The sequence below is a fragment of the Macrobrachium nipponense genome, chromosome 6 (genome assembly GCF_015104395.2).
Source record: "Macrobrachium nipponense isolate FS-2020 chromosome 6, ASM1510439v2, whole genome shotgun sequence".
Lineage (NCBI taxonomy): Eukaryota > Metazoa > Arthropoda > Malacostraca > Decapoda > Palaemonidae > Macrobrachium > Macrobrachium nipponense.
Window position 1 is genome coordinate 4,094,999 of NC_061108.1, and position 19,614 is coordinate 4,114,612.

At 38.0% G+C, this 19,614-nt stretch overlaps 2 protein-coding genes across 11 annotated transcripts in view; one reads left to right on the top strand and one right to left on the bottom strand.

Annotated features, from left to right (window-relative positions):
• Positions 1–6,816, top strand: part of LOC135216330 (maltase A3-like) — a 64,152-nt gene extending 57,336 nt beyond the window's left edge. For 4 of the 6 annotated variants that reach the window (XM_064251516.1, XM_064251521.1, XM_064251520.1 and 1 more), the window contains one exon: positions 6,128–6,816. The gene's annotated coding sequence lies outside the window, so the exon portion shown is untranslated. Of the gene's footprint in view, positions 1–2,953 lie in introns of all 6 variants that reach the window. The other 2 variants (XM_064251517.1, XM_064251519.1) reach the window with 2 other exon arrangements.
• The window catches only part of LOC135216328 (rootletin-like), a 413,187-nt gene continuing 393,654 nt past the window's right edge, over positions 82–19,614 (bottom strand). For all 5 annotated transcript variants that reach the window (XM_064251513.1, XM_064251512.1, XM_064251514.1 and 2 more), the window contains one exon: positions 82–1,814. In XM_064251513.1, coding sequence (XP_064107583.1) covers positions 1,704–1,814 — 111 coding nt within the window. In that variant the 3' untranslated portion in view covers positions 82–1,703. The remainder of the gene's footprint in view (positions 1,815–19,614) is intronic.

The following is a 19,614-nucleotide window of genomic DNA, read 5'->3' on the forward strand; positions in this document are numbered from 1 at the left end:
ATTACTACTACCAAGTAATTGTCCAACATAATTTTTTATTGATAAGATATGTAAGGAATGATAAAATTATGTAAACACATATATTTTTTTTTTATATATTTTACATTTTAACTATGTCTACATGACATGCAATTTTCACTAAGTTTTAGTGAGAATAGAAATGACAGTTACCCAAAAGTAAAATATATTTCTGAGGCAGTCTCTTGATCCCGTTTAGTTTCATACAAAAGAACTGATATCAAAACTGTCTGACTATAGAGCTTGATATGATTATGGTAAAAACAAAATGAATAATGTAATAATGGCCTCTATGCTTAAAAAAGTTATGAATGATTGTAGTGTATGGCCAAAATGACTCATATGGGACTGTCATTTGCCTTTCTTGCAAGTAAGAATAGGTGAAGTCCCAATTTTATGTGATTTTGTGCTGTACATTTTGTGATCTGCATCTAAAACTTCCCTTGTTGATCTACACGTAGACCAACAGGAAAGTATCTTTCAAGAAAATTCTACAAGAATAAATGCAGCTGAGCTAACTAAATTGTGGTATTCTCTACTTTACAGTACAATGAATTAAAATTATTTATTAAAACATTCATCTAAAAACTTGGAATGAACAATAAAATATCTATCCAATATATCTGTCAACAACACAACTGTTATTTGCTCCTGATATTAAGTGTACTATGAGGATTGGAATCTCCACAAAAATACATAACAAGTGTATAAAACAGAAATAAAAGAGGGAACTGTTTCATCTGTACAATTTTAGTCAATTTTTTTTAAATTCTAAAGAATAAAGGCCTCTAATGGACGTTCTCGGTGCTCAACAAGCTAATATTTAATTTGTAACATATAGGAACATGCAGCTTAGATGTTTACAAAATTTTGATCATAATTTTTATATATTCATCAAACTGACTAGAATCTCCAACAGCCAATAAAGAATGACAAAGTATTGTATTTTGATCCCTGAATCAATGTTCACGTTTACATGAAGTTAGTTTAAAATGATGCCATGACTAGAAAGAGAAATTATGTAATTTTGTTATTTGTACTGTAAACATTATTTATAAGGCAGTGCTACTACAGTAAAAGAACTCCTTTTTCAAAATATATCAGACTTTCCTTCTCCTGTCTAGCTTAGTGCTGTACTAAAGGTACCAAAACATTCAAGTTTGTTTCCTGGCTATAACATACTGCATCATTCCATACCACCAGTCCACAACATTAATAAGCCCCTTTGCTAAGTACAGTATTTATTTACAATATCTAGCTCAGTTTGACTATATTCTGTAGACTATATTCTGGCAGTGTTTCATAGCAGTTCCCAACATTTCTTCAAAAGTAACAATATAGTAATGGCAGTATTCTTGAACAATGATAACCTTCAAGCTGCTATAACTTTACTCATCAATGAAGTAAAATTTTGCAGAATGAAAGCTACCTCCCAAAGGCATCATTAAGAAGCCCAAACCTTGCATTGTCAGCAAGGTAATAACTTCAAAATACAACTCTCAAAAATTGCACAAAATTGTTCCTTTTGTGCCTTGAATCTTGAAATTTGTAACCACTCAGAGCAGACTAACATATGACAGTGTTAGACGGTCAAAATCTCGCAAGAATGAACGGTTACACAAGTCACATAAAAATGGTCGAACCATTTTAGGAAAAAGGTCTCATTATGAAACAAATTTAGGAGATCATGTGAAGGTTAAGGTCTTCCTCTGATCAGGCCTGCGCCCTGGTGATGCCGACGCATAACGACGTTGCCTGGTTGCCCTCGGCGACCGTGCTTGCCTACTTGATAGGTTCTGAAGGGAATAAAATTAAATACTTGTAAAATAAATAATAAAGGCATTGTCACAAAATCTAGCTTTTAAGAAATACAGCAAAAAATTGTTATAAAGGAAAAATATGTAGCAAGAATACTAGTACATTTTAAGCAGTGTAAGCATGCATTGACTATACCAATTATATTTACAAATAATTTGATTGATATTAACTACTATTAAATTTTCAGCTCTTTGTTGTCTTGTTGAAAGAGCATTCCACCATATGACAAACATCATGCTACAATTTCACATAAGATTGGTTAAGATGATCCAGGATATGCAGGAAGCCTTATAATAAACAGTGGCAATTCAGATTTTCATAGTGGCAGTTATCATCTCCTCCTTGTGTTAATTTCTATTATAATATAAGTGTAAAAGAGGCTTCGTATCATTTTCTTAAATGATAGTCAGGATGAGGTTTTTGGTGAAACATAGTGCAATACCTATCATCTTCAAGGGAATGCATAAGACTCACTTTCAATTAATATGCAGTGGAAAGATGAACACAATAGAGAACATATGAAGTCAGTGCACTAATTTTGCTATTTTTTGGTAATATCAGCCATCTTCTAGGTTTTGTTTTGGTAACCAATACTTTTTCACTAAGTGTTCTGGTCTATGCCAATTTCCTGGATCAAAGAATAGGCAAGAATGTCTTTTTCTTGGTATAAAAAGAAATTCAGCTAATATGTTAGGTATAATTTCTAGGTTGCTAGTATTATTGCCCTAAGGTTTGGTATTATATTTGTATAAAATTACAAACATGTAAAAATATTCAGCTTATTTTACATGTAGAATTTAATATTTATTAATTATTATTTGTGCCAGCCCTATGAAAGACTTTTAAAGTCTGTTTAAGCTGTTTAATAATCAACTATGCTTTAGCAGGTGTGTATCAACTGCTTTGGCCTTTAAAGTAACACTATGTCTTTGTTTCATTGTATTTGCATTTACATTGAAGTATTTTATCTTATCACAATTTCAAACATCTTTTGTATATCATAGTGTATTACTAGGTACAATATTCTTTAATTTAAATATTTAATTTGGTGTCATTCCATCTTTTGTCTTTCATCATTATCATCATTATTTTTAGGATTATTATTATTATATTATACAGGTGATCAACCAGACCACTATGAGATATCCTTGGTCCTTGTGACCACAAATGAAATGTCAAGAGGCTTTTGACCAACAATACCCAAGACACCCTTGCTCTCCAAGACTTAAGAAGCTTCCAAGTTCATGTATGTTCCTGTTACTAATACTTCCCTTAAGAAGATGTTTTTCAACTTTGACAGCATTGTGTCCATTTGGTCAATCTCTGACAAAGATGACACCCAGGCAGCACAGGAAGAGGCAACCTTTTATGAGGTCATGGACTGGATCTTTAAGATCTTCATCCTACAACAGCCTTGGAGAATACTTCAGTGGATATGTGCAACATTGTCCTTCTCCACAGAGGCATTCCCAAAGCAAACTTCTATATCGTTTATCCAGTCTCCATTATTGCATCAGTGGTTGAAAAAGATGTAACTGAGAAGTTCCTCAGGGAGTACCATGCATTCACCAAAAAGCAGGACTGGATACCTGGCAGTAGTAGTAGTTAAGTCACTGGCAGTAGGTACCCGCAAAGGCCAAAAGGTGTTGTGGCCTTCAATCCTGCTTGTGAGAAGGGTGATGCACCTCATGGCAAACTTTAAGGAGAAAAATAAAACAGCTGCTGCACAAGAGTCAGCAACTGGGCTACTACATCCATTACAAGATCATATGAACCCCTTCTTGAATCATCTAAAGATGAAGCAATAGAAGAATGAGCATGAGTAAAATCTTTCTGAGAAGGTGCAACAAAAGGAGATTTTGCAATGGAAGAGGTAAAACATGAAGGAATGGAGGCATCTGCTGCCACTGGAGGCGCAAAGCCTTCCCAAGATGGAGCAACCGATTTCCTCGTATCTCTCTTCTTGCCAAATTTCCTCCATTGCTCTGGAGACCAATTACCAAACTCTTAACGGGTTATTTAAATTACAATCATTAGATCTGCATCTGCTACTAGTGGTATGTGGGTTATTACCAACACCCATGCATCTTCTCTGAGGCCTGGATTGCTTAGATGATTCATGGGTTTGCATTTTAAGGGAATGCAAAGAACAGATAGCACAATATAACAGGCTCATACAAACAAAAAAATGAGAATGAAAAACCAGAATGCCAAGGCATAAAATGGGCAGGAAGTACTAAAAAAGAAAAGAAAAGAAAAAAAAAAAACTTTATCGAGGAAGACAACACTCATGTCAGTTGGGTGAGAATGGGCATCCCCTCTCCCCAATCTCCATCTGGTTATCATACTTTAGTACATGGCTGGTCCAGTGTATGTGCAGAAAGGATATGTCAGTGAAGGAGAAAGTTAAAAACCATGAACACGGGAATCCTGGAAGGCTTGGACACATGCATTGACGGGGCCACAACTTCTTGGAGAGATCCATGGTTATACTCAAGCACCCACAAACACTCAAAAACCCAAAAATGTAGAAAGGAATCATGGGCTAAGCAAAAAACCGGCTTGGGAAGGAGGAGAGCAAAAGCGAACATCCACTCTCCAAGGCAGTTGATGAAAGACTAAATGTGTCATGATGTTCATGTGTGGTTGCTGACCACTCTCCACCTCATCTATGCCTGAGTTACCAGATGCCACAGATTCCATGCATTACAATCTGTTTTTAACTGGTTTCCAGCTGGCACTAGAAGATTTATCCTATTGTTAAGACCGATGGTTTGTTCCGCATATGAAGCACAAACTCTGAACAATTGGCATTCAACTCGAACCAATAATCACCAAAACAGAATATTCCACAAGCACAGTATTTTTGTGAAAATGACAATAACTGGAAAGTAATTCTTAAAAACTTACACCAAATATAATGACTTCTGAAGAAATTATGACAATTAACTTGAAGAGTAATTAAAGAAGAAAACTGAAGTCATGAAGGGGTCCTGATGCACAAAACTTGTTAAGAATGAATCCTTATTCATTTTAATCAGCTTAGCCTTTTTCTATGTAAACTGGATGTTAAGACAATTATACCTGAATGGCATTCATGAACATAAATCATATTTCCCTCTGAAGTAAATATCATTGAGACAGGAAATCCACTGCCTTTATCTGGCCTAGGCTCCATAGAAACAAGAAATAGAAAAAATGGAAACCATAAGCAGAGTAAGAATGCCAAAGTTAGTATTAGATAGAAAGTCAACGTACTAAGAAATCTGTGGGTCACTGAGAATTGTGTAGCCAAGTGGGTATTACAAGGGCACCTTACCCTAAACTAAATATTGGTTGAAGTAGTACTTTTAGAAAGAGGCAGTGAAGATGCCTTGTAGTATAGAGAAGAGTTAAGGTGGGTCACTAGTTGAACACAAGGCCTTTGATTCGGTCTCGGTGGGAAAAAATGGCAAAGAAGTCCCCAAAATATGGACAATTTTCCATGTAGGGCTGGAATTTATCACTGTAAACCTTACTTGCTATGAAGATATAAATTAATGCTTAAAACCCTGTCCACACAGTCAAGCTTTGCTCGACGAATTTTATGAATTTTGTTCGATGTGATGTCAGAAGTGGAAGTCAGAACTTTTCCCGCTGTATCTCCATTTTAAGGTCACAAACTTGTGTGGAATGGGCTTAAGGCTCCACTAAAATTGGAACCATTTAAACTGCAGCTTCTCTTGAAGCAATAGGCATTAAATGCAGCTCACCATAGTTCTGTTATAGATGTATTTCAGCAGATTAATTTAGAATGATTCACTTTATTTGTACCTTTTGCATGTTTCCAGGCAGAAGTCATTTGGTTTTAAAACTCCATAATTCTGAATGCCATCAATCTGATAGTTTTCATGAAAGCTTATCAAACAGTAAATCTGTGTAATTCAGGATTCATCAACCATTAAGAAATAATTTTATTAATCTGTGATGAGAATGATTTATGTACACTTACAAGCATTAACTTAGCCAATTAAATACGGCACAAAATGATATAGCGGGGCTTATTCTAAAATGTAACATGAAAAATATGTACAGTGCTCATGCTATTTTTAGCTTTAAAAAAAAATTGGTTATTCACATAGTTGTGACTGACTGCTAATTACGTAGTTTGAAAACAGAGTGCAAATGCTTTTGAGTGATGACATGGAGTGACCAGTGTTATATTCTATTGTATTTAACTTGTAATCTTTAAATGAGCCAATCTTGTCATAATAGATATTGGCACCAAAGACAAATTTACTGGACATATTACAGCGTGGGGAGCCATAGCGCTGATGTACGAATGGGAAGGAGGTAGAAAGGGACAAGGGACGGTGACGATGAGCCCCACTCAGGCGAAACTGACTACGCAAGGAAGGCAGTACCCGGTCATAACTCCGCTGATGAGGAAAAAGAAGCAGAAGCATAGGCATTTAACAATAAAACTTCAAGCATTGGGAATTATACTAATAGCAAAAATGCAGAAGCAATGTACACTAGTAGGATTGCAGTTTTATATAGCATGTACTAAAAGATATTGAAAGTATTTCATGAAAAGCAACCCCAACAGCCCTTGAAAAACTGAAGAAAGTATTGTTAACTATCCTTTTAAGATGACGATTGGTGTATTTTCTATCTTAAAATTTATAAGATATTAATTGTACAGACAGACTTTGGTAACTGCTTCTTAAGATAAATGAATAAGCACTGATAATAAAAAAAATCCATGTCCTTAAGCCTACAGAGAAAATACGGCTAACAAATTTGCTAATATACGTAATTATCAGCTTTTATTTCAAATGTAGAAATTGTGCAGTATTTTTTGGTGAGACACACTAGTCAAATTATGGATAAAGAAACCATGGAAACAACTTTCCTTTACCAAATGTTGAAAATGTAATGTGTTTCAATTGTGCACAAACCCTTTGTATTGTTTTTCAACCCCAACACATTACTCCTTTTTGTCATAGTTTTATTTATTAAATACCTCTGTTTATTTACTTAAGCAAGCCAGCATAGCGTGTGCAATATTTTGAAATGATAGTTTAATTCTGATATTTTTCTCCACATAAGGATCTGTGGATACAAGAACCTTTTACAGTCCGGCCACTGCAAATCAAGGATGAGAATGAGTGCTCAAAATCATTTATTTGCAGTCTTCAAATGCCTTGAAAGTTAAGAGAGCTTAATTACAAATTGATCACATACTAAAGTAATAAAAAAAATTGGTACAGCACAAAAAATAACAACCAAAATTACTAAATTCATTACAGATATCAGGTATGTTACTGGAGAAAATATCAGTAATGGTGCAAAAACTTTGTTCAAAGTGAATAAATAAAGAAATCACAAAGGTGGTTAAAAAATTTGACCCAATCATTCATGAAATAATAATATAAATAGATGAATCTTCAAGCATATCTTTATAGGCATTCGTGAATATCAATCCATCCTGTGAAAAAATTTGAAGCGTAAATGTTGAGATTTATTGCTTTCTCTGTATATTAGTCTAGGTGACTGGGAGGAGCTACTTTGCAAAAAAAATCTTCTTTATGATTATAGCAGGTATCACTTGAGGATGTAGTACTTAAAGATAACTGAAATACTAAAATAATCTATAATCATGACAGAACAAGATATTATTTTAACCAGTCTACTATGAAATAAGAATGACTGGCTGAGGGAAAACAGCAAAGCTTTTTTATCAATAAGTAAAGACTTGAAGCTGTATTTTCTATGAAAATGCAGGTAACATGAGCAAACCAAGGATATAATTTCATAGAACCAAAGGGAAATTGTTAAAACAGTTCGGTCGGTCAGGTCATAGGAAACAAAATGTTTGGTAAGCCAACTTCCACCATGATTTGGTCTAAGTGGAAGTAAACTGATTATGCACGGATTGAATATGCAGCAAAGACTTCCCGTTTATGAACACTGCCAACATATAACCTATTCCTGATTAAAGTTTCAACATATTATTTCTAAACTTTTTCCCTCTGCATACCCAACTTGCCCTAAACAACCTGTTCACATTCAAGGTAGGCAGCAGTATACATAGGTAATCCACTACCAAATAGGGTAAGACCCCAAAATCACTTGCATGCCTTACAGTGTAAAATTTCCCTCAAAATCAAAGCCACTGTACCCATTTACAAAAATAGAGAGAAAGTTAGTTTCATACAAAACATTGCTTTAGACAGCCAAATGTCTACTTAAAAAGGTGATTATATGGCTAAAGTAGATGGTACGGTAGCTCGCTAACTGAAATGACATCATCAGGTAAGATGACAATATACCAAAATCAAGTCACATTGTCAATTTCCCCAATTCCCCAACTATTTACATTTATTCAGAGTTCTGGTCATGTTTCACAACAGAAAAATACTGTTAAATAGGAAGGGCAGGAGTTCAATACCAAGAATGAAGCCCTCCCTCCAACATACACACACACACAAAAAATACTATAAAAATGTGCAAGCCTATTTTCTGTGGAAAAATTAATGAAAAACATAACTGAAAAAGATAAGGGGTCAAAAGGTAAGAAAAAAGTTTTGGGATTACTCAAATAGTGTTTCCCACCAAGCTGAGAGAAAATATACCTACTAGATATTAGTTGGATATAGCCTACCCTTTACATAGGAGGAGGATGCAAAGTAGTAATGACCTCTCCAAATCCTCAAGTATTTGACATCCTAAACCAAAAATTGTCTGAAGAATGCCGAATTGGTCAACGTCAAACAGGAACTCTCATTTCAGTGAAAGTATTGTCTTCTAACAGCTTTTTAGGCCCAAAGGTAGCAGTAAATAAGGGTACATAGTTTCATCACACCCCATTACATAAGAAATTGCACCATATAGTACTTATTTTCTCATGGAAAAATTTTGTCATACTTAGAAAGGTGACAATAAAGGTATAAAAACAACACAAACCCAAACTACATATTCCACGACTATGACAAAAATGTCCATTTAACAGCAACAATATACTATATACAGTAGGCCCTAAGTATTCGAGGGGGATGGGTACCAGGCACCCCCACAAATGGTTAAAATCCGTGAATATTTAAAACCCCTCTAAAAATGCTTAGAACTGCCTATTTTGATAGGTATAAGCATTTTTAGTGGGTTTTTTTTATGTAACTAAGTTTTAAATAGTAATATTACAAAAAGTACATTTAGTCACAAAAACATGAAAATACATAATTTGTTAATTTCCCAGTAAAAAATACTGCAAATGGGCGAATATTCCGTGAATAATGGGTATACTATATACGGTCCATAGAAAAATCCGGGAATAGCAGGGGTCAACTGTATAATGTTTATGATGTCAAGAAAATAAAATAACTCTTAATGTAAAGCATTCCTGAAGTAAACAATTCAACATGGTGGAGCTAATGCACAATACAAAACCAACCAAGTGCTCTAGGACTATCATAATTGAGGGAGGACAGTTATGATGGATTTGGAATTAGAAAAAGCAGATAACAGGGGAAGGTCAAGTACACTCGAAACATTTCCCCAAGAATCCACATAACTTTTGATCTATGAAAACTTGAAAAATGAGAAAATGAAATGGAAAATTGAGAACATGTTTATATGGTAATGATATTAGGTTTCCATAATGAATAAACCAAACTATGGATCTGATCTCAGATATTTCTAGGAAAAACTAAGCACCCTACTGAGAAAACCAAAGTTATCAGACATGAAATGGTCATAGTTAATCTTAAGAGATTAATTTGTTCAAGACAACCATTGTCGTTATCTTTTAAGCCCTGTCCACACTTGGGGGCACTGTCCAATGGGCAAACACTGTTCCCATAACCTTCACCTATTCAATGAACTTTAACTGACCGAAAGTGTATGGAGCCAGAGCTATGCGACTGTCTGGTAACACTGCTTCAAAAGCGAGAGAAAATATAAACAGCTGGAAGTGCCCGACAGGCGTGCCCACTAGTGTGGACAGGCCATAAAATTTCCTTACCTACAGTGTCTGATAAATAATGGTTACCAGAGGGGTCTTTGGCCTAAAACTGAAAGAAAAGAATGCACTAAAGCCACTTCGAGCCATGATCCTTAACGTCAGCCCGCTGTGACCAAAGCTACTATATGTCTGGAAAATGCAATTCACTTCAAAAATTAAATTTACAAATAGTGATGTTCTTTTGGTACCTGGCACTCCTGTAATTTACTGTCTGCGTACATATTGAGATGATTTCTCCTTATCCTAATATACCTCTGCTAGTTTGTACTGCTGGAAAAGATTTAGCTTGAACATGGTATTTATTTCAATACAAGCACATTACTTTACATAAACTTTATGGTGTACCCAAACACAAATTCCACAGATAAAGAAGAAAACAAATTTGTTTTCTTCTTTTCTTACACCCAGGCTCCACCAGCTTTCTGGAGACTAACTATCACTCAGTTTGTCTCTTTCACAATTTAAACCGGTAGCAAACTTTTGCGCTACACTTAATTTGCATTTTGTTAATACCCCTTTGCTTGAATAACCAGAACACCAGTAAATGCATAATTCTATAGCACTTAAACATTATAAAACAATATTTTTTATGAATGTCTAAGTAAATGTGTATGGCTATACCATATATCAGTGAATGAGTTTTCCTTGCTGGGCCTGGTTTCAATAGACACATGTCTTTGTCCATTCCCAGCTGCTGAAAGTGTTAACACTTACTGTATAACATATACGTAACAGTCATCCCATTAATTATTTACTTAGCTGCTCTTCTCCCACTGCCAACAGGAATTGGACCTCCTCAATCTTCATGTTTGTAGGTTGTCAAGTGGGTCTGGCTGATAGAGACTTTTCATTTCATGATAAACAAGACCAATGCTAACCAAGAAGGGAAAGTGTCTCAGTGTACACCCATAGAACTGGCAGCTCTTTCAATTAGTGGAATGGAACAGCAGCATCAATATGCAGTAAATGTGCCTCACTGTCAAACTTCTCAGTTCCAGAGGTCCTTTATTCCTCACAGCATTGGATTGTGGAAGAGCAGCCTCCCAGAGGATGTCATGCAATTGGAACTTCAGCAGTTCAGGTGAAGTTGCAATGCATTACTGCCCCAATATTATTTTTCTTGCATTTTATTACATTTTTATTTATACTCCTCTCACTTCTTCCTAATGAACACCAAGCTATTCTTTGGAAGCTTGAATTTCAAGTCTGTGGCGCCTGTGGGCTTGTTCCATATGAATAGGTTTCATCTTCTGAATATTATAATAATATAATAATAATAATAATGGCGGTGTCATCATTCACTTATGAATCCCTATACTATAAGCAGTAAATAAAGTATTATTCTTGTGCTGCTTAAGCCACAGATCACTTTGTTCATTACTAGAACTAGGCATCATGACTTCCAATAAAGGTCTTCACAAAAGTAGCTAAAACTATCTATCTAACAGCTACAAGATAAGCGATATAGAAGAAAAGGTTTGAAAAGACCTAATCCAAAATAATTTGCCTCTATTGCACAGAAGAGCAATGCAAAAGAACTAGATTCTAAATGTTACATGGTGATATTCATATGAATATCCTACAGAATAAGAATTACAGCATTCCTAGCAACAGAACATAGGTCAAATAAGCCCAACTGTATACAGATAAGAAAAAAATGCTAAAGGTAAGCCTACTTTGGAAACGTGACCATGCAGAAACAAGTACTAATATTTAGTCAAAAGCCATTTTCTGGGCTCAACCTGTGCCGCTCCGTGAAATGCTCCTTATAGCATCATTTCTAAGGTATATAAAACTGCCTATATATACCAGAGAAAAAAGTTGCATGGAATGCGGGCATATGCCTAGCTCGCTCACCCATATAGGGTGTCGGTATAGTAACTGGGGCGTGAAAAACCACTCTCAGAGGTCTCTTACCAATTAGTTATCTCCTCTCCCAACATCCCCCGTTACTACGAGGTGCTGTTCTACATCCCACTACTGCCCGCCACCCCTCTACCACCCATGCGTACCTAAACATTCCTTTCAATAGCATCGTACGAAGTACTACGTGTTTTTTCGTTTGTTATTTTTTGTGCTTGATTTTCATAATGTCGGACCTCCTAGAAGCTCCACTACTAAGGTTGAGTACTACTATTGGTGTGCTATGCATGAAGTTGCGTTCTCTTTATCATAGGTCTTTCCTACGAGAATATGATCTTGATCAAGGATCGTAGATATCCGACCCAGTCGGCCATTTTGATGTCGCTACTTCACGGAGTCTTTGTTTACATGTTGATTGACCATTAGTTCCTCATACTAATGGCAATCATTTTTTGTCCTAGACATATGGAAATAAATGCAACTTTTAATATTTTGTATAATTTTTATACGATGTTACGTGGGTTTTAGATAATTAGTGATTTGGCATACACTGGGCTACGGTACGAGCATTACATGTTCGAGTCATATCCTACTTTAGGGAGTTTCCCTTGGTTTGACAACTTTTGAGCGTAATTTATCTTTGCATCTTAAATCGGCAATCACCGATTTCGTAGAGAATTATTAAGAGTGATATAGCCTACCTGACCATATCGTATCTCACCCTGATGTTGGAGACCTAGGCTATTCTCTGCTCGGCTTAATTTTTGTCTAGCTTAATATTATGTTGTATTCGTTGTGTGCCATTATTACCTAATTATCTATTATTCACTTTAATTTTGGTCATTTAGTTTTGTAAGCTACATATCTTGTGGTTCAATTGGATCTTTATCATCGGTAGGGTCGTCCCACCTGACCGGTCATATGGTCCACTTGATCGCGACGAACCAGTTCGTTCTCTGCCGCTCCCGCCTAGTACCCCCCCGGTTCGGGGAGATACCTTTTATCACACGATTCAGGTCACTTTTAGGCTTTAGTTATAGTCTATATCGGGAGCGACGGAATTATGTAGCGATATGGTCATACCATGAGTTAGGACAGTGACGCTTTCTAGCTAGTTTCGATTGGCTTCCGAACGCACCGGATAGAGCAACTTATGCGTACCACTCAGTCTCCCCTTTCGGGTTTCCGCTGCATTATTTTGATTCCGTTACAACCGGAATAGTTCTACACACTAATATTTTTAGTGTATTGATCAGATTCAGGTATCTCACCCTGTTCTGATATCGTAGATTACACACAAATAGAATTTTGTCGGTCGATCCCGGAAGAGGCGTACAGACGTAGCCTACAAAATCTTATATTCTATTGTTTACTATGCACGAAATTTCGGAGCAGGCGGACAGACTACGTAACCGATATCCGCCGCTCAACACCTTTTGGTACAGTATACGTTTACCTTGGTAGCGATACAATCATTGGAGAATATTTTTTCCTTAAGTGGATTTAGTTTCCCGGAAGCAGGCGGATAAATACGAAGTTAGATCCGCCATAATTTTCAACAGAATCAAAAAGATTCATAGACTCAATGACCGAGCTGTATATGTTAAGATTTAGTATACAGAAGTCTATTTTTACTCTATATGTTATAATTTAAGACTACGATAAATAATCCGGGGCTTTCCGTAGTTTATATATACAAATTGAATACTTATGTATCAATTTACCATTACAGGTGGTGCTTGTCAGATGACAGCTTGCGCAGCTGTCCTTCAGCAAAGGTGCGGACATGATGGTTTTGCAGGTCCCATGCACCCTGCGTCGTACAGGTTCGATGACCTCATCGTCTGGCATCCGGATGCGTGTGAGATCTGTTATGGGCTTTTTGCCGTATAACATCGACTCGGTGAGTACGCACTTAGATATTTCATTACTAATTATGAGATATGATGGTTCAAGAAGTGAACAAAATTATTCTCTTTAGTTTTAAAAAGAAGTGATAATCCTATTAGTACTTATTTTTCAGACCCACAGGCTGTCAAGAACTACATCTTTCGACCCTCAAGATCTGGGTTGGCGGATTCGGCCGTAAACGTTAAGGCTAAGAAACCTTATATTCTATCAGGAGGCGTTATGCACCCTCCTCTACCCAAATGCCAAGATGTCAGCGGCAGTTCCCAAGGAAGGGTGGCTGCAAACCCATTATTGCCAAGATAAGGGAAGACACCGCAGTCCTTGCCTGAAGATTTTGAGGGACTAGGGGAAGAAGTGTTTTAGAAGACGTGGTGGCCATCAGCCTTGACATAGAACCAATGTTTCTGGATGCCAGCGATCAAGGTAGGGAGGTAAGTGGGGCAAGTAGTGTGCGGTCTAAGATTCTTGTTCTTAGCCCTGCACCAACTTTAACATCTTCTCATGCTTCTTTTCAAGGGTTTACTGCAAAGGACCCTGGTTGGGGACAAACCAGGCTCAGTAATACCAAAAGTCAAAACACTTGAGGAAGGCTTATCTAAGCCAAGTAAAACCATCTAGGTTACCGAGACATACCAAGTCATTAAATGCATCTAAGTCTTCGGAGATTCCGGTAGCAGCTACTCCCCTACATCAACGGGTCGAGATCAAGGAGCTCCAAAAAAATCTAAGGCTTCAGAACCTTCCGTTTGATCCTGGTTTTGCCTTCTCTAATCTTTTAATGGAGAAGATGGGAAGTATGGTCCAATCTCAGATTGGAACCATCTCGGATCGGTTTTGCAGTCTATGGACACTTTTGCTCAGAGACAGCAAAAACCAGGAGAACATGTTAGAAAATCTCCTGAGAAACCGGACTGCCACAACAACAACAGTTTGTGTTGCCAGACGCTTCCAAACTTCCGGCTTTCGTAAAGAGCAATCCGTGGCGATTGGCTTTACATGCACCATTCGTGGATGGCATGTTAACCATAGAAGGATGTGGAACTCGGCCGGTAAGAGGACTTTGAATTCTACCCGCCGGGATTGGATTGCAGTTTCCCTTCCCAGGATATGCTCGACTGACAGAGGAAGCGCTAGTAAGACTAGATAATATTCCTAAGGAGACGATGATCTATCCTAAGGAACAGGCTCAGTCCGCATGGTTTCCGGACATTGAACGAATTTAGGGGGAGTGTGTGAACACAATGTTGTCCCCCCATAAGAGTTCTTACACAATTGTTTGTAGTAGAAGTCAAACACCGACACCTTGTACTACAAAAGTAGTTGATCTGGCTCTTCAGGCGGCTATGGAGGACAAGCCCATGCCACAACTAAGAGAGACGGAGTCGACTTCTCTACTTTTTCCGGGAGATCATGAATGCTGGGTTGACGCCCAGGGAAACTGAACATTGACTGTGCCTCTACACAGTTCAGTGACAAACTTCCGAGACTCCCAGAATCCTTGGTCAGAATCGAGTATGAGGCACGTACTCGGTTAAGTAGATCAATCAACTCCGCTACAATGGCAGAAATGGCTTCGCTGGTATACAAAGGACGAGTCATTGTTCAAGATCCTTACCAAGTCTCTCCTCCTCACACTTCAAAGTGATGCCTATGACTTTGCTGTAGCACGCCGTAATTGCAGAAAGCATGTGCTTTCAGAAGCTACAATAAGGCATGAGCCAAATAAACTGATTAAAGCCTCAATTTGGGGCCCAGACTTATTCCCAGAAGACATTGTTAACAGTGTCTTAGGTGAGGCTGCTAGGGTCCAATCAAAGTCTCAAAGTTCGTTGGGGCCTGATGCCAAAACGGAAATATGAACAATCAGGAAATCAGACAAGAGGCAGGAAGAGGTTTAGGAACTTCTAATCATACCAGACTCCACAACCCCAAGCTGTCGTTCAGACGACGATTCCTTGTACCTCAAGGGACTCAGCCGTCTACGTCTAAATCCAACCCCAACAACAACAATACGTTTGGATGACTCAGCCTCCTCAACATCAAGCTCCTTCTCCGGCTTTTAACCCCTCCTTTGAGACACAAGGAGTGTTCCATGGGTACAATAGGTACGCCAGAGGTAGTAGAGCCAGAGGTAACTTTCATAATAGAGTTGGAAGGACTTCAACAAGAGGCAGAGGATTACAGGGGTAGACGATGGAAACAGACCCTCTTCAAACCATTAGAGACATCTCAGGTAGGGGGAAGACTATACAACATTTCGGAGCCGGTGGAGATTCAGCAAGTGGGCTTCCAGCATAGTATCCAAGGGTCTGGGGTGGAGTTGGATAAAAGGGCCCCCGGGCCCCCTCCACTAACCAGTTTTTCATCAAGCTCCATCGGCAGAACTAAGACCTATACACCAAGATCTTTTGCAAAAGAATGCAATAAAAGAAGTAAGATCTTTGAAATTTCAAGGACGCTTGTTCAGCGTGCCAAATAAAGACTCAGAACAAAGAAGGGTGATTCAGATTTGTCACATCTGAATACTTGACATTCGATGCGACAAGTTCCATATGTTGACTATCTCGCCAAGGTGCGGACCTTACTTCCCCGTGGGGCCGTCACCACCTCTATAGATCTTACAGACGCTTACTATCATGTTCCGATAGCAAGGCATTTTCGTCCCTTTCTAGGATTCAAACTAGGCAGAAGGGCATACTCATTCAAAGTGATGCCATTCGGACTCAGTATAGCGCCCAGGTATATTTACGAAGCTGGCAGAGACAGTAGTCCAAGAGCTGAGAACTCAAGGAATACAGTTAGTGGCCTATCTAGACGATTGGCTTATATGGGCCAGCAATGTAGAGGATTGCGTAAAGGCGACAAACAAAGTCATAAAATTTTTGGAACACTTAGGTTTCAAAATAAAAACCTCAAGAAGTCCCGTCTTACTCCAGCAGCACGTTTCCAATGGTTTTAGGACTGCAATGGAACCTAATCACACACAGACTATCTCTTCCCTCAACAAAAAGGAAAGAAATAGCAAAGAAAACAAAAATTTTCTCAAGGACAAATTAAACGTCCAGGAGAAGACAAGAAGAATTCTAGGCTCACTTCAGTTTGCATCAGTAACAGACACATTACTAAAGGCAAAACTGAAAGATATAAATCGGGTATGGCGATCCCAAGGCGAACAAGAGGAAACGAGAAAAAACATCTCTAATCCCACAAATACTAAAGAAAAGATTGCTCCCTTGGACCAAGGCCAAGATCTGGCAAAATCGATTCCCCTACGATTTCCACCACCCAGCGTTTGGTAATACACACAGACGCCTCTCTAAGCGGTTGGGGAGGTTACTCCCAATACGAAAAAATTCCAAGGTTTGTGGTCAGTAACATTGCGTCAACTCCACATCAACATATTGGAAGCCATGCAGTATTCTTAACTCTGAAGAAACTAGCCCCGGCAAAAGAAGCAACACATCAGATTAATTCTGGACAACGAAGTAATCGTCCATTGCTTAAACAGAGGGGGATCCAAACCTCAAGTCACATAAATCATGTGATGATAGCAATCTTTACGATTGCAACAAGAAACCAATGGCACCTGTCAGCTGTACACCTGGCAGGAGTGAGAAATGTGGTAGCAGACGCCACTTTCAAGGACAACTCCGCTGGAGTCGGAATGGGGTCATTGGACAAAGATTCATTCAATTGGAGTTTGTCAACAGATTCCGAACCTTCAGGTGGACCTATTCGCCACGAATCCAACAACAAACTAAAATGTTATGTTGCTCCCAACCTGGACCCTCGGCCTATGCCAACGGACGCCATGTCATAGATTGGAACACTTGGCAAGAGTTTATCTGTTCCCTCCGATAAACATGTTAATGAAAGTACTAGACAAACTCAGGACTTTCAAAGGTCAGATAGCTTCTGGTAGTCCCCAATTGGCCCAAGAGCAATTGGGTTCCTCTGATGGTAGAACTAGGACTCCTCCCTCGGCGGATCCCAGATCCCAAGTTGACACAGGTAGTACAAACTCGCAGTGTGTTAGCTTCCTCAAGAATTCGAGTGCCCTAACTTTATGACTTTATGAAATTTGCAGCACAAAGAGATGCTAATATTGATCCTCTAAATACCTTGTTTCTAGAGTCAGATAAAAGAGACTCACCCTTCGTCAATATGATTCAGCTGTAAGAAAACTGGCAAAGTTCTTAAGAGATTCTAAGGTTAGAGCAATGACTCGGAAACCTAGCAGTTACCTTTTTTAGGACCCCCTGTTTTGAAAACGGGATTAGCAGCTAATACAATTACAACAATTAAATCTGCCTTGAAGAAGATATTTCAGATTGGGTTTAATATTAATCTCACAGATTCATATTTTTCATCAATTCCAAAAACTTGCGCCAGACTAAAACCAGTAACCCGCTCCCCAACACATTTTCCTGGGTTTTTAAATGATGTTCTTAACAAGGCCTCTGAAACCAATAATGATTCATGTTCATACATAACACTGTTTTATGAAAAACTTTATTTTTGGTAAGTTTAGCATCTGGAGCCAGAATATCTGAGCTTTCAGCATTATCTCAGATGAACCGAATCATATTGTCTCGCATCTGGGAAGAAGTACAAATCTTTCCAGACAAGAGACTTTTTAGCAAGAATGAGGATCCACAGAACCGATGGTCACCGTGGAGGATTGTCCCACTTCCACAGGATCCATCCTTATGTCCCAGTTAACACTTTGAAAAAAAAAAGCTTATCTGAACAGAACTTCTAATAAGTCTTCAGGCCCTTTATTTATTAGAGAAAATGGAGGAAACATTTCCTTAACAGGAATTAGAACAGCAGATTCTTTATTTATCAAACAAGCTAATCCAGAATCAATTCCACATGCTCATGATATTCGAGCAGTAGCCACGTCAGTTAATTATTTTCACCATATGAATTTTGAAGATTTTGGGGAAAAGTATACAGGTTGGAAATCACCATTAGTATTTAAACGCCATTACTTAAAATCCTTGGAAGCCCTAAAATTTGCAACAGTGGCAGCAGGAAATGTAGTTCCTCCTGATATATCAGAACATGTTAAGAAGTTAATTCATTAGTATTCCTTACCTTTCTTTCTCCCCTACTGCCTCATTTTATTGTCCCTGCCTTAGCCTTGTTACTCACCTGTAATTAAATTAGATTTGGTACTCACCTGTATTGTAATTAACCTGTTCTGGTACTCAACATTTAGTTTATTGGATGTAAATTGTATAGTAATTAAGATATATTGTGATATCTTTGATGGTTTCCAAGAAATTCTTGGACCCCTCCTTTTGAGTACCAGTATAGTATGTATATTTGGTCTTGTATAAAGGTTACTAGTAAGACACCTTTATTCTTTTGGAAATGTTTTTCCTGATAAGTTTTTGATAACTGATTACTTTTATGTCAGTTTGTATTAGATTATATATTTTGATACGGTATTAAAGTTCCCTTTCTTTATATATCCTAGTTTTTATTCTTATCCTTTTCAGGTAACTAATTACAAGCTATTGGACCAATTCTCTGTTACTATTTCATGGAGCGGCACAGGTTGAGCCCAGAAAAGGGATTTTGACAGAGGACAAAAAATCTATTTCTGGGCGAGACCTGTGCTGCCCAGTGAACCCACCCTTGTTTTTTCCTCACCCTAGATGGTACCAAGCTTGGGATGCTATGAGGAATGTATAGGTACGCATGGGTGGTAGAGGGGTGGCGGGCAGTAGTGGGATGGTAGAATAGAACGGCACCTCGTAGTAACGGGGGATGTTGGGAGAGGAGGAGATAACTAATTGGTAAGAGACCTCTGAGAGTGGTTTTTCACGCCCCAGTTACTATACCGACACCCTATATGGGTGAGCGAGCTAGGCATATGCCCGGCATTCCATGCAACTTTTTTCTCTGGTATATATAGCAGTTTTATACCTTAGAAATGATGCTATAAGGAGCATTTCACTGGGCGGCACAGGTCTCTCGCCCAGAAATAGATT